At 42.0% G+C, this 15,028-nt stretch overlaps 1 protein-coding gene across 1 annotated transcript in view; it reads left to right on the top strand.

Moving 5' to 3' along the window:
* Positions 1-4,766: 4,766 nt before the first annotated feature.
* Positions 4,767-15,028, top strand: part of PTCHD4 (patched domain containing 4) — a 53,768-nt gene continuing 43,506 nt past the window's right edge. The window contains exon 1 of the mRNA XM_038554270.1: positions 4,767-5,192. Within this exon, the coding sequence (XP_038410198.1) occupies positions 4,767-5,192 (426 nt within the window). The remainder of the gene's footprint in view (positions 5,193-15,028) is intronic.

Raw genomic sequence — 15,028 nt, 5'->3', positions numbered from 1 at the left:
GTCCTTACTGTTTAAACCAATTGCAGCTGGAAATATCCAAAATGATAAAGACCAAAACTGCCTTGAAAACTGTGTCTCTCAGGTATGCCCTTCCTAGATACAAGAGGCCTGACTAAGAGATGTGGGTAGGCGCAATGCAAACTCCTTAAAGCCACAGACGAAGCTCAGTGAGCATTTTCTAAAAAGCCCCAAAGCCAGCATTGCTTGAGACGGCTGTGGTAGAGTGAGTTCTGTGTAAAGCTGCATTATTCAGCCTCTCCTGCGACTAAATTCTAATCTTAGGCTGTAAGAGGAAGGGAGGTATGCCATTCCAGACTGAGCCAGAAGCACTTCTCTGGTGGGCTCTTCTGGGCTCTGTCCCCCCTTGCAGCTGGCTGGCTAGGAATGACCTCAGGAATGCCCTTGGAAGCCAGGAGCTAAAGGTGGATGAATGACCCATGGAACTGAGGTCTACCTCTTCCCGCTAAGCAGAACTAGTCATCATGGCTATACCTTGAACAAGATATAAACTTGTATTGTGTTATACCGCTAACATTTAGAGGTTTATTTGGTGCAATCACTAACATTATGCCTTAGTTAACGAAACAAGAACTACAGAGTTTTGGTGAATGGCGATATGAATGAATTGACCAGTAGATAAAGAACATAATCACATATCCAAGTGTATAAATAAGGAAACAGGATCAGAGAGTTCGGCGTCTCGCCCGAAACACCCAGAAAGTAACTTGTGGAAATGGCCTAGAACTCAGCTATTTTGTGTGCAAATACATGTTCCTCTGCTGTCCTATCCTTCAAAATGCCAAGTGGATAAATTCCAACTGGTTCCAAGTCTTGAGAACTGATATTGACCAACACATAACAGAAAAGACTAATCCTAGGTGAACTAAACAGCACAGATTCTTGTGTTGTTACTGACTGACCTCTAAATGCACTGCTTTCAGCTTTATATTAAGCTTTATTTTAAATCAGGTTAGCTAAAACTATCATGTGATTGATATTCACTGATATTTTAGTGCAAAGTAACTTCCTGTAGGTTAATCTGGAATGTTGCTATCTCTTCCCTTCTTTGAGCATATACTTTATCTTCCTAATGAATCTATAATAGTATTTGACATTAGCTTTTCATAGCATGAAAATTAAGGAACCATGCTTTTCTTCTTTCCCTTAATTTTTTTCTGTTAAAAATATGTTTTCACCATACAAAAGAGATTTAAAAATCACCTACTGAACCAGTTTGTCATTGTTGACGTGGGAGGTTATAGGTAAGCATGGGAAAGAGGCTTGAATGATCCATGTGGCAATAGATTAGAGTCAGAGACATACGTAAAAACTCATATTTAACCTAGTATAGAGAGCCATGTAAAGAAATATTTATAGATACACAAATGCACAAATTAATATATAGACAGTCCCTAATTTACAATGGCTCAACATAGGATTTTTCAACTTGATGATGCTGTGCAAGCATTCCATAGAAACCAGACCTCAAATTTTGCAAGCCATATTCAGTAAGACAATCTCTTCTGATGCCGGGCAATGGCGCTGAGCCACAGCTCCCAGTCACCAATGCAACCAGGAGGGTAAACAACCGATGTATTTACAACTATTCTATTGTTCACTTTCAGGATGATATTCAATAAATTACATGAGATATTCACACTTTATTATAAAATAGACTTTATGTTGGGCTGCCTAGGTAGCTCAGTCAGTTGATAGCTGACTCTTGACTTTGGCTCAGGTCATGATCTCAGGATTGTGAGACAGAGCCTGTGGTCAGGCTCCATATGGATGGAGCCTGCTTAAGATTCTCTCTTACCCTCTCACTCTGTACACCCCCTGCCCCCGTGCCCCTCATATGTGAACTCACTCTGTCTTAAAAAAAGGCTTTATGTTAAATGACTTTGTCCAACTATAGGCCAATGTAAGTCTTCTGAACATGTTAAGGTAGGCTAGACTAAGCTATAATTTTGGTAGTTTAGGTGTATTAAATGCATTTTGAACTTACAATAATTTCAACTTACCATGGGCTTATTAGGATGAATCCCCAGCATAAGTTGAGGAAGATCTTTACAGTCATGTATTTTCTTGCTGTCAGTTGGAAAGGCTTAGAAGTGATAACACCACAACAGCAAGCAGCACATTTAGCACCCAGATTTTTGTTTCTAATACCATTGTCTAATCAAACAAACCAGGGCTGGTTAGAGAAATTAGAGAAATGGCTAATACTGGGCAGAAAAGATAAAAGACAAGCTTGGATTATCTTACAGTACAAGAAAGAACAATATTATTTTTTTTAAAAAGCACATAATAATGGGTTATGTCAAAGGGAGACAGAAACTAATGGACAGAGTTGGAACAATCTGAGCAACAAAATAAAGTAGTATTGAGTTATAACCCAAACACAATAGAAATATGTCTAAATATCCATTAGTCCATACTAATATAAAAGCATTGAGGGGCATACAAGTGGATCATTCAGTTAAGCAACTGCCATCACCACAGGTCATGATCTCAGGGTCCTGGGATTGAGCCCCCCCTTCCCTGAGTCAGACTCCTATCTCAGTGGGGGTCTGCTTCTCCCTCTCCTCAGCCCCTCCCCTCAACTTGTGCACATGCTCTCTCTCACACATAAATAAATAAAATCTTTTTTAAAAAATGTTGAGTAAATAGAATAGTAAGTGGAATATAATAGAATGAGAATAAAAAAGAAATCTCATACAGAAGCATGGGATAGGTTGGAGAACCATCAAGAATATTATAGAAGCTGTTCTTGCCCTCGGTGGGGATGCAAAATGAATGGTCACCAAGATCACTTTCAATTTTAAAGGCTGGAATGTGTCTCTAATCTTGTATATAACACCACCTTTAAGCTATCACTCTTAAGCGCTGCCCCTGTTATAGAGCTCTCTGCAGTCTCATTGGCCTCCTAACTGAAAAACTGATTTCACTAGCAAACATCAAAGGCATCTTTTAAGAGGATGAGTCCTTCAGCTTCTTTGTATGCATAGATGGGCACATCTCTAAGTATCTGATGAAGAACAGGTCCTTTCACCCAGATTAAGAAAGTGTGAATGAATCATCTTTTGAAACTCCATCTTCTCCATGAAGTCAATGCAAAAAGAACAGAAGCTTTGGAAGGCAGGTCTCCAGTTCACCACCAAATTTAGCACTTGTCTTCAAGACTTCTTCATGTTTTCCAGAACATTGGGTTTTGTGAAAGGTCCAATCAGTAAAAAATAAAGTACACATGCACATCTATTAATGTAAAAGTTTCCGAATTCGATGGGGTCTGCAGGTGAGACTTTGTCGCCTTCATAGTGGTGGGTACTGAGGGAGGAATTGTACCCCTAGGAGTCTTCTTTCCTCTGGGGTGAAGTGGACTACTGTTTTACATTATCAAATGACTCCAGTGTGTTTTCCCCCTAGCCATCTAGAGCCTTCTAGTCCTCTTTCCGCAGGCAAAAACAGTGTGATAGAGGTCCCAAAATGTTTGTTTCTGGACTAGCACTCACAAGAGAAAGATTAGCTTCTTGGTCCACTTCGCATCAGAGTAAACCTGATGGAAAGGAGAATGGGGGAAGGGAACTGAAATCAGTTTTAAGAACTTTTTGTCCTAAACTTCACAAGCACAGAAAGTAAATGTAATATTTTATGGGAAACCACACATTGCCTGTGGATCTTCACTACCAACACGCAAGCGTTGGATACACACACACACACACACACACACACACACACACACACTCCAAGCCACAGGCTAGACTGCTATTGGCAAATGCCTCCTCTCCAATCACCAGAGCTAGGGAAGAATCCGGAGAGCCCCAACGCACCACCAACAGATGGGGTCTCTGGCAGCCCTGGGCTGCAGCCTACTAGTCTGTGGAATGACAGCGTGGAAGGTGTTGCAAGGAAATCCCTTGCATGCTTTGTGGTATGTTAAAAATGCAGCATCATCCTCTCTGCTCCCTTGTCTTCGGCAGGAAAGCAGAATTCGAGGGCACCGTTTCCCTATGGGGGCAAAAGCGCTGCTCGCCTCCAGGAGCCCTCGAGCTCCCTCCCTCCACGCCCCCCCACCCCAGCCTCTAACTGCCATTGCTCCAATGGGCCGGCAGCACCTTCACCCGTTTCCTCCTCCATTCACTCCAGCCAGGAGGGAAGAGGGAAAACAAAACTCTAAAAATAACTGCCAGCATCTTAAAAAAAAAAAAAAAAAAAAAAAAAAAAGCAAAGCTTAGCTGCCCCCCCCCCTCGGCTCCCTCCCTTCTAGTCTGTCTCCTCCCCGCCCCCCCCGCCCCTTATGGGGCACATGTCTGCTTCTTACAACACCGAGGCACATGGTTTCAGTTAGACACCGAACCCCGTCAGGACGGAGAGGGAATCCACATCTGTGGGACGCTCCGCGCGGAACCACCTCCAGCGAGGGAGGCCGGGGGACTGCAGCACCGAGATGAAGGGCTAGACCCAGGGAGCCTGCTCATGCGGTGAGAGGGCGCGGGCGGCGGCGGGGGCCGGGGAGCCCGGGCCCGTGGGCCCCGCGGGCCCCCACGCGCGCGGCCGGCGTTTGCCCGCCTTGCTGCAACTTGCTGCAGTGTTTGAAAGAGTAGTAGGAGCGCATGGAGGTGGGGCCGGGGAGAGACCAGGCGGAGTGGCCGGGGTGAACGCGGGGAGGGGGGAGGCGAGGCGGCGGGGCTGGGGAAGGGGGCTGGCCCGGAGCCGGGCGGGGGGGGACGGGGAGTCGGGGGTAGCCAGGCGCTTACACATGTCACATGTGCTTTTTAAGACGGCCGGGAGCGCCTGCGAGCTGGATCTGGTGGAGGATGCTGCGGCAGGTGCTTCGCAGAGGGCTCCAGTCGTTCTGCCACAGGCTGGGCTTGTGCGTGAGCCGGCACCCCGTCTTCTTCCTCACCGTGCCCGCAGTCCTGACCATCACCTTCGGCCTCAGCGCGCTCAACCGCTTCCAGCCCGAGGGCGACCTGGAGCGCCTGGTCGCTCCCAGCCACAGCCTGGCCAAGATCGAGCGCAGCCTGGCCAGCAGCCTTTTCCCCCTGGACCAGTCCAAAAGCCAGCTCTATTCGGACTTACACACCCCTGGGAGGTATGGCAGGGTGATCCTGCTCTCCCCACCCGGGGACAATATTTTGCTCCAGGCTGAGGGGATCCTGCAGACCCACCGAGCCGTGCTGGAAATGAAGGTGAACCACAAGGGCTATAATTATACTTTTTCCCATCTGTGTGTGTTGAAAAATCAGGATAAGAAATGCGTGCTGGATGATATTATTTCAGTGCTAGAGGATCTCAGGCAGGCTGCCGTCTCCAATAAGACAACAGCCAGGGTGCAAGTGAGGTATCCCAACACTAAATTAAAGGTATGCTCCTCCTGCATGCTTCTGCCAATTAAAGAGGCAGCACTTCATTTCTTGCCCTAAACAAGCAAAGAAAATGCAGAGGTCTCATCCTTAAGACTCAGAAGCTAATGCTTCTTTCATTTCTCGGAGGGGAGGGGGGAAGATGGGCAACTGAGTGAAGAAAACAGGCCATGAATGGTATGACTAGATATTAAGAAATTCAAAGCCAAACAAAACAAATGCCAAAAATGGAAAAAAAAAAAAAAAAAAAAAGAAAAAAGAAAAAAAAAAGTTGTTTCTGAGACCCTGCAATTACATCTTTGTTCAGGGTTAATAAATCAGTGAATGGAAGGGGGAGGGGGAGTCCTGAACAATTTGGGGGATTTCTTTTCATTATGGGGCTCAATGTATTTCTTATTACTGATTACACATCCACCTGGTGCCATATCCACCTATTTACATCTTCAGCCTGGCTTGATTTTGACGTGTAGAGATTTTGTGTTTTGGTGCCCTGTGAGTGTGTGTCTGAAAGCAGTGGATATGAATGTAGTAGGGATTCCAGGAATTATGTGTAAGTGTGTTAGCATAGCAAAAGAAGCAGAAATTTTCTGTGTGTAAAAATAGGGAAATGGAGCCAACTGATGTACTATTTTACTGAATCCTGTTATCTCCCTTTTTCGTGACAAAATCTAAACCAAACCAAGATTATAAGAGCCCAACAGCAAAAAAAGAAAGAACTCCACAGTCAGCAAAAATTGCAAAAAAAAAAAAAAAAAAAAAAAAAAGATCATTTCAACATTAAATATATTGTGCTGTTTAAACTCTTAATTCAAATTTTGTTGCTCAAATGAGATTTCTAAACTCATTCTCCACTGTCAGGATTGAGCTGCTGCAGGCAATGAGGCATGCAGTCTCCAGGTGACTGAAGTTTCAGGGACAAATGTGACTTCCAAAAGAGTCACTGCACCATTTGTATGCTCGACCCTGTGCATGCTCAGATGCTACAACCAAGAACTCCCAAGACAGGTGTTTCCCAAGAAGGAGGAATTTTCTTTCTTCTAATACATATAAGGCTATGTGTGTGTGCTTCCATGGAGATAATGGAATAGGAAGGACCTCAGTTTGGATAAATGGATGGCCTAATATAGGAAATCATGAATATTTCTGTTAATGTATCTGGTATAGTCAGCATCTATACACGATTTAAAAAGAACTTTCTCGGTTTTTTTTTTTTTTTTTTTTTTTTTTTTTTTTAGTTAAAAGGCTCTTTTTTTGTGCATTGAAAGAGGACTTCATGCACTCAGAAAGTAGGGATTCCTCAGGAAACCTCATAACCTGACTCCTTTTAACATGTTGTCCTTGTTCAAATGCATCCAGAGGCTGACAGGGTTTCAGCTTTACAAAGCCGAGCAGTCCCTTGAGGTTTACTGAAACTAGACAGATGATTCATCAGCTTGAAATCTAGGTAAGGGCTCGCCTGCCTCACACTTACTGAAGGAGGCATGCTGAATATATGTGGTTGGGTAGCTTGCTTTTTGTTACCTGAATCTGTTGCCATCAACATTATCACTTGCCACAGAAAAGGATGGAGTGGAGAAGTGATCTTCCCAGACTACAGTCTTTTACCTCAGTTATTACCTATGCCAAACATCTGGTGTAAAGAAAGGTTGGAAACTGTGTCATAGTTAAGTTTCGATTTGTTTTCCCTATTGAGGCAAGTTTGCAGATTATTCACAGGCATTATTAGTTGGGTCCCTTGTTTCCTTCATTCAGCAGTACCCTCCAGGTGTAAGAGCTTTGTCCAATCGGCCACGGTGAATATTTCGTTTACCTGGCAATGTTATTATGGCATTTACAAAATAAACCCCTGAGGTTTTTCATTCACTCATTTAATAATTGGTTGTGCTCCTATGATTTACTAGGGGCTTTTCTAGGCCTACGAGACAGAATTTGGGGTAAGATAAGCAAGGATCTTATTCTCACTGAGCTTAAGAGTGATATATGTCAGCAACCTCACCCAGAGTTATCTTGTGAGCAAGGACTCTGAGATTTCTGGGTTCCTCATTGAGTCAACACCACACTAAGCCTATAATTGGAGCTCCATCTAAACTTTTTTGCTGATTGGTTAATAGATCTACATCTTGGTAGGGGTCAGTGAGTAATCATAGAAGAATGGAGTAATTGATCACAAAGACCAGTGTAGTAATAAAATTATTCTATTAACCATAAAAAGAACAGGAGAATTATATGCCAGCTCTATAAACTGTAGAGCCCTATTCTAGTATATTCTAATGTCAATGTCTCCTCAAATGTGCTGCTGGCTTGACTCTCTCTGCATGGCATCAGTGGGAGTTGTAGAAGCTGTTTGGGAAAAATGAATACTTTGAGTCTCTTCGGAGAGCAATGGGCCCTCTCAAGCATCCAGAGGTAATCTCAGCCATGGGAATGTAACATAAAATATAATTTGTGCAATAAGTACCATGGATACCTTGAATCTGATCGAAGTGTCTCCAAGGACTTCTAAGTTAAGAACTCCTTAACTCCTTAACTCCTTAGTTCTAACTTCTAAGTTAAGAACTCCTTGTCACAGAGCAAAATGAGACAGCCTTTTGTTTGGATTACATGTTATTTGGAAATGATTTTGATTCAAATGTGGCACTGGTTCTCAAAGAGTGTCCCTGCAATGTTGATGTGTGGTAAAGTTTGAGAACGTCTAGTGTACGTGATTTGAGGGGAAAGTTTGTACTCATGTGTTATGGCCCTCGAATTCATTTTGCTTTCCTCTGCTGTACTTGGGTCACCATCCTTCCCAAATCAACATGGAAAATTTTCATGGTAGAAAATGCTACTGATGGGCCTGGGAAGCAGGAGTTATGGAAAAACGCAAACTAACTAGCACAGGCTGGATAATGAGAGTAGGAATTGGCAATCTCTTGACATGAAGAAAGCAGTAGGTCAGTTCTTAGAGACAGTCTGAAAATGCATAAACACTGATTGGCAGAAAGAAGTAGCCAGACACAGTTCTGACAATTGGAAAGGCATCTTCCAAATGTTAATTAAGACACTTGAGTCATCCTGAGCACCGAACAGTTTAGAACTTCTGATAAACATGATTTTCTTGACTAGGTGATCCAGAGAGGCAGGGACATGGAAAGTTGACTGGTATGGAATTCCAAACAGAGGCTCAAATAAAGCTGGTATGGAAAAAGCAGGACTCAGCTTAGGACACTACAGAAGAAATGAAACATATACACGTTTTCAAAAACTGTAGAAAAGATGACAAAATCTACAATTCCTACATCTATGTGATATGAACTCTCTAAGTGTATTTGTCATTAACATCTTTAATTATCTCCATTATTATATCCCAGATTAGGCACAAAGGTCATGTCCTGTGTTGCTTCTATATTTATTCTTGCACCCCAACCTAATCTGATTCTTTGTAGATAGTGTTCACATCATTGATTAACCTATTGATTGATTTGTACATTAGTACTGTAATATCACAAAATTATCATCACTTTTCAAACCTCTGTGGCATGATTTTTTTAAAGGTGCTTTCTACATTCTCCAGATTTCTATAAAGTGTTTTTGGTTTTAAAAAAAAAGTGTTTTTGGTTTAGAGTCATTTATCATCATTTTTCAAACCTCTGTGGCATGATTTTTTTAAAGGTGCTTTCTACATTCTCCAGATTTCTATAAAGTGTTTTTGGTTTAGAGTCAATTATCATCACTTTTCAAACCTCTGTGGCATGATTTTTTTAAAGGTGCTTTCTACATTCTCCAGATTTCTATAAAGTGTTTTTGGTTTAGAGTCATTTTTTCTGTTTTTCTTCCCTTAGTAAACCTACATATCACCTGCATAAATTAATCCAATGTGGCCAGACTGAATTTTTAAATTAAATACATACCATCTTGCTAAAACGAGGCTCTTGAATAAAACCAATAAGGCACTCAAAATCCTTAAGCAAGAACTACTCTGGACTCCAAGAAATCTTTCCATGATTATTCAAGTGGCTCAGGTGTTGGCAGGTGGTATTTCTCATGATAGGTCATCGTGACCTCACTTTTCCATCTGGCTAATTCTAAGAGAGTAACAATGTTCATGTCCTCAGTTGTTTATTTTTACCACAGTGAAAGGCACAGGTAAAGAAGAAGCAGACAAATGCAGTCCATGGCAAATGATGAGAAATAAATGAAGCAGGTTTGATTCCCCTGCAGCCTGTCCTCCCTGTTAAATTTCATTAATATGATGCCTACGAACAGATGTTTAACTGAATTATCTGTGCTTCAATATACTACACTTAAGAACAGGTGCAAAGAAAGACTTTCCTGTTTCTTAATAAAGGGCAGTGTTTCTTTGGGTACATTTCCAGGCTCGGAGGATGTTGCCATTGATTATTTAGTTCCAATCTCAGTGGAAGGGCAACTTAAGCCAACACGGAGAGTGGGGACTAACATTATTTTTAGAAATTTCCAAGAAAAATGGTTCTATAGATCTCTTTCTCTGGTTTATTCTGAAATCTTATAAGATATCCATGTCAGGATCTTAGGATATTTTGATTTAGGTTTACCTTTCTGATTCTCTCTCTTTTTTTAAAAGATTTTATTTATTTATTTGTTTGTTTGTTTATTTATTTGAAAGAAAGAGCCACACAAGCAGGGGGAAGGGCACAGGGAGAAGCAGACTCCCCACAGAGCAGGGAGCCTGATGCAGGGCTCAATGTGGGGCTCAATCTCAGGACCTTGTCATCATGACCTGAGCCAACAAGACACCCTCTGATTCTCTCTTATTAGGGGAAAACATTGCTACCTTATTGAATGTTCTCATTGTGTACTAAGTGGTACTGGTGTTTTATACACACCATGTTATTTTTACGAGTTTATGAGTCAGGGGAATATTTGTATTCTTATTTGATAGGTAAGGAAACTAAAGACCAGGAAGTCAAATGACTTCTACAAGGTCCCCGAGGTAGTACATGTTGGAGCTGGGATTTAAATCCATGTCCGTCTATACCAAAATTTATACCCTTAATCACAATAGTAGACTAGGTCCTATGATACCTTGCATCACTCTTTGTAGCAACAGGCTTTATACTGAGGAAAATCTAGTGTCCTAATTCTCAAGCCATCTCAAATCCACATTAAAGACCACTGCTGGGCAGTCCGGGTGGCTCAGCGGTTTAGCGCCTGCCTTCTGCCCAGGGCTTGATCCTGGAGACCCGGGATCGAGTCCCACGTCGGGCTCCTTGCATGGAGCCTGCTTCTCCCTCTGCCTGTGTCTCTGCCTTTCTCTCCCTCTCTCTGTCTCTCATGAATAAATAAATAAATTCTTTTAAAAAAATTAAAAAATAAATAAAGACCACTGCTGACCTTTCACAGTAGTGTTCCTGTTCAGTCAGATCACCAGCCCCTAAAATGGTGAAATGAAGCCTCTCTTCTCTTACTCTTCTCTTCTCACTTCTCTTATTCACCCACAAGAGAGTACAGCTTCCAGTCTGGGCAAACTCCTACCCTCTAACTACCATGGAACCTGCTACAGATTGTTTAGCAAATTCCTCACTGGCACATGATTTCATCTTTAATATCATTTCACAGCAACTCTGAACAAACCATGGTGAGTCTCCAGGATCAACAGCAAGTGGGAAGCCTATAAAGTGGCCCAGGGTTTTCAGACAGGGGATTTTGTGCCAGACAAGCTTGGGTGTTTTAAAAATTGGCATCAGGAAAAATGATTGATGAGATAGCATGGGATAAAACACTGCAGACTAAATTGAGAAATGTTCAGGAAATCTAAGTTCTAAACCCAGTTCTTTAAAGATCAGTTGTGTGAAAATGGACAAGTCCCATTACCAATCTGGGCTTCAAGTTCTTGGATTCTTCTGTAACATTCCACTATGTAGTAGATAAATATCATCACAGCAGATTTGGGAATATATACTAGAATAGTTTTCCTGTGGAAAGAAGTAGATGTGTTTGGTTAGATGTGAACTATGCTTTTGAATGATGTTAATCATAGTTTCCTAATGAAATTATTGTACATCTATTTTCTAGTCATCATGTCAGGATTAGTCAATGAAAGTTTTCTGAGTGCTGGTTTAAAAGCTGGTCCCTGTAGAAAGAAAGCAAGGAGAGACCAAAGAAAGAAGCAGACCACTCTAGATTGGGAGGTGACAAGTGTAATGATCCAGAGAACTTACATATAAGGGTTGTCTTGAGCAGCCGCAAGATGAGTAGGTCTCTATACTGGCCTGCAAGAATCTTAAAAGTTTATATCGAGGCCTAACTGGGTTCAGTCACATATACTGTCCAGATGGTCTCAACAACACATTGTTCTCTCAAGGGTGCATCCTTGAAAACGTCTCCCACTATGAGAATAGTGGACAGAACATATCTTCCAAAGCCAGGGGAGGGGCTGAGGAGCCTCTGACTGCCCAGGTCCAGCTCCTGGGTCAACTGGTGGTTACATTCTCTTGACAACATCCTCCAACACTGAGTATCCAAATGGACAAAAGACTTGCTTGGTATGGGGGTCTACCTCCTTCTCCTTGGCTTCAACAAAGACCTATTTTTAACTAAACTAAATGATCTTCATAATTCTGTTTGTACTCTTTTCATTTTTGAAAATCAAGGTTTAAGGGATGTTTTTTTAAAAAAGGAACAGAAATCATTCTCTCCATTCTTCTCATTTGCTTATTCTCAGTTTATCTGCTGGTATTTCCCTCTCAGGTGCAAGACTACCAAGAGCCTGGGGTTAAGGGTAGAGAAGAGAAGTCAAAGAGACACATACAACGTGGGGGAAGCATAGAAGGAACAAACCACTTCCCCCACAAAATGAACCACTTCTTTACCTCTGCTGCCACTTTAAGCAATAATTAGCTCTAACAGTTGTTTTCTTAATCTTTTCTATGATATACATTATTTAACTGAAACAAACTGTTATATTTTGCTTTCATATTGTGTTTGAAGAGTATTTTTATATTGTGTTTGGAGAGTATTTTCCATCTTAAGATTTTATTTATTTATTCATGAGAGACACATACACACAGAGGCAGAGACATAGGCAGAGGGAGAAGCAGACTCCCCTCAGGGATCCCCATGTGGGACTCGATCCCTAAACTCCAGGATCATACCCTGAGCCATCCAGGTGTCCCAGTATTTTCCATTTTAACCCAAACAGCTATTACATCATTATTGGACCATGTTGCTTTTAATTCAGTTTTAGAAGGATCAGCATATGCTCAAACCTATTCTAGATACTTCTAAACACTTCCCTATGTGCTCAGTATAAATATTTTTAAAGAAGAATTCTGGAAATTCCAAGATTCTAGATTTGCATAAGACAGTTCTAGATTGGACAGAAGGTCTGTTTGTTTCCTGAGTGAAACAGATACCCTCTGGGAGTAATTCATTTCTCTGGATTGTTTCTGCCCAAATGCTGGTGGGTAGGGTTACATTCATCATAGCCCTGGCACAAAGCAACATTTAGGCAATGCTTCTGGCTTACAAGGGTGCTGAGTTTCATTTTAAACCACAGAATCAGTTTCATTTTGTTTTCTAACACCTTGCTCCCCACAGTGTTATGTATGGACCAGGAGCATCAGTATTACCTGGGAGCTTATTAGAAATTAAAGCTTCCCAGGTCACACCTGATTGAATTTTTCACAAGGCCTCTAGATGACCCCTATGTATTTGAGAGTTGGAGAAGCTCAGGTCTAAGCCATAAAGTTGACCTAAGGATTCCTCATTTGTGGCTGAGCTTGAAGTAACACATGTCAATTCAGGCCAAAAACACCAGAAGAAAATTGAGTAATTGAGCCTGTAGCGGTATCATTGAGTCATGTGATAGAGACACTGAAGAAATGCCTGGAGAATGAGTGAGCAGCTATTCTACACTGAGAAACCCTCATCCCTATCATCTGTAGTCGGGCCTGTCACCTGGTTAAGCTTAAAGCTGATTACTGTCGTTCAATATTTTCCAAAAGTGTTGAAATTAAATCTAACCATCTCTTTAAGAAAGTATATCTGCAGCATTTTTCTCAAGCCCCTTTGCTGTTATTTCACAAGAGTAGCAACATTAAGGCCTAGTTAGCTTAATTATGTTAATATAATATGAGAACACAAGGTATAGGAACTATCCATAGGAGCAAGAGTATTTGGGAAAATGAAATACAAAATTACAGTGGAACATATTTTTAAAGTGGCCTTGCAATCCATGCTTTTCTCAGGCAGGATTATTACGGCAGAGCCATTCACTGAAATCAAGGCTTATTCTCTGTCATTCAAGGGAAATCAGAGCCTCTGAAAGGTACCTGATGAGCAGCTCTCAGGATGAATGGACTCTGTTTAGTTATAGGATTTGTAGGTTAGAACAGCCAATGTTTTCCCTCCAGAGCTACCCTCCCAACATGGAGAGGCCTCACCTGAGCCACTCTGACTTTCCTCTGCTGTCTCAAAGGCTGAGGGAAAGTACAGGCTCGTGATTCTAGGAAGTGGAAATATGTTCAAAGGGTTCTCCTAACTTCAGGAGGTCCTGAATGTCTGTGGCAGATGGAGCCTTGCCTGGATGGTTCCGATTCAGCCACAAAGTGTACATTACCTTTGAATGATCATGTCTGCTCTTTCACCTCACCAGGTTTCTTAATAACGTGGAAGGTGAGAGTGTTTGGTTCTGATTGTCACTACAGGTCATACTAATATGGGTAAGACACACCTTTGATTCAAAAGTCATTCCTAAGCACATTTCTGCAGGCAATGATTGCGTTGCTGCTACATGCAGGGCTTGGTCTTAGGCCCTGGGGTTCTGGGATGTACAAAACAGGAGTGCATTTGCCCTCCAGGAGTTTGAGCCAAGCCAAAAAAAAAAAAAAAAAAAAGCGCATATATTCCTAACTACAGATGATCATGGGGGAAAAATACATGATTCTGTGAGAGTGGAATACCACGTCTTAGGGTGTCGGAAACGGTCTTCTCGAGGAGGTGACTGTTAGCTGAGATCTAAGGGATGAGAATATTAACACACAGGGGTTGGGAGGTAGAATCCGAGTACAAAGGGGACGACATGTACCTTAGAAGCATTGGACAAGAGCCACTGTGGATGGAAGTTTACAGAGATGGTGGGGAGGGTGCTGAGGGCCATTGTCATAGTTTTTTGAGGGTTGGTGTAACAACCTCAATTAGATCCAGGACTATGGATCTAGATTGTCTGGGTTTAGATCTTTGCTCTGCCCCATTAGCTCTCTGACTCTGTGCAAATATTTTCGCCTCTTTGTAACTCACCTCCCTCCTCATTGTCCCTACCTCTTAGAGTTGAGTAAGTTAAATGAGTTCAGGATGCCTAAAAGCAATGCTACTCAAGCTCTAATTGTTACCTGGGGATCTTGTTAAAAATGCAGATTCTGTTTCAGTAGGTCTGGTGTGGGTGACAGTCTGCATTTCTAGCAAGTGATGCTGATGCTACTGGTCCATGAACCACACCATGAGCAGGATCAGTGTGCAGCATTAGACCACTACCTGGTTCATTGCAAATTCTTGACCACTGCCAGTGGCTTAACTCCTTGAGCACTGATGCTCTGCCCTTATCCAGATTAGGTGAAAAGCTCTTTTTGTCTCAACCCTCAAAGCTGGAAAATCTTTCTGTCATATGGTAGTATCCTTATTTCCTTAGTAAGTGCAGCATGAGG

This window comes from Canis lupus, chromosome 12 (genome assembly GCF_011100685.1).
Source record: "Canis lupus familiaris isolate Mischka breed German Shepherd chromosome 12, alternate assembly UU_Cfam_GSD_1.0, whole genome shotgun sequence".
Lineage (NCBI taxonomy): Eukaryota > Metazoa > Chordata > Mammalia > Carnivora > Canidae > Canis > Canis lupus.
This window is presented reverse-complemented; position numbering and strand designations above follow the sequence as displayed.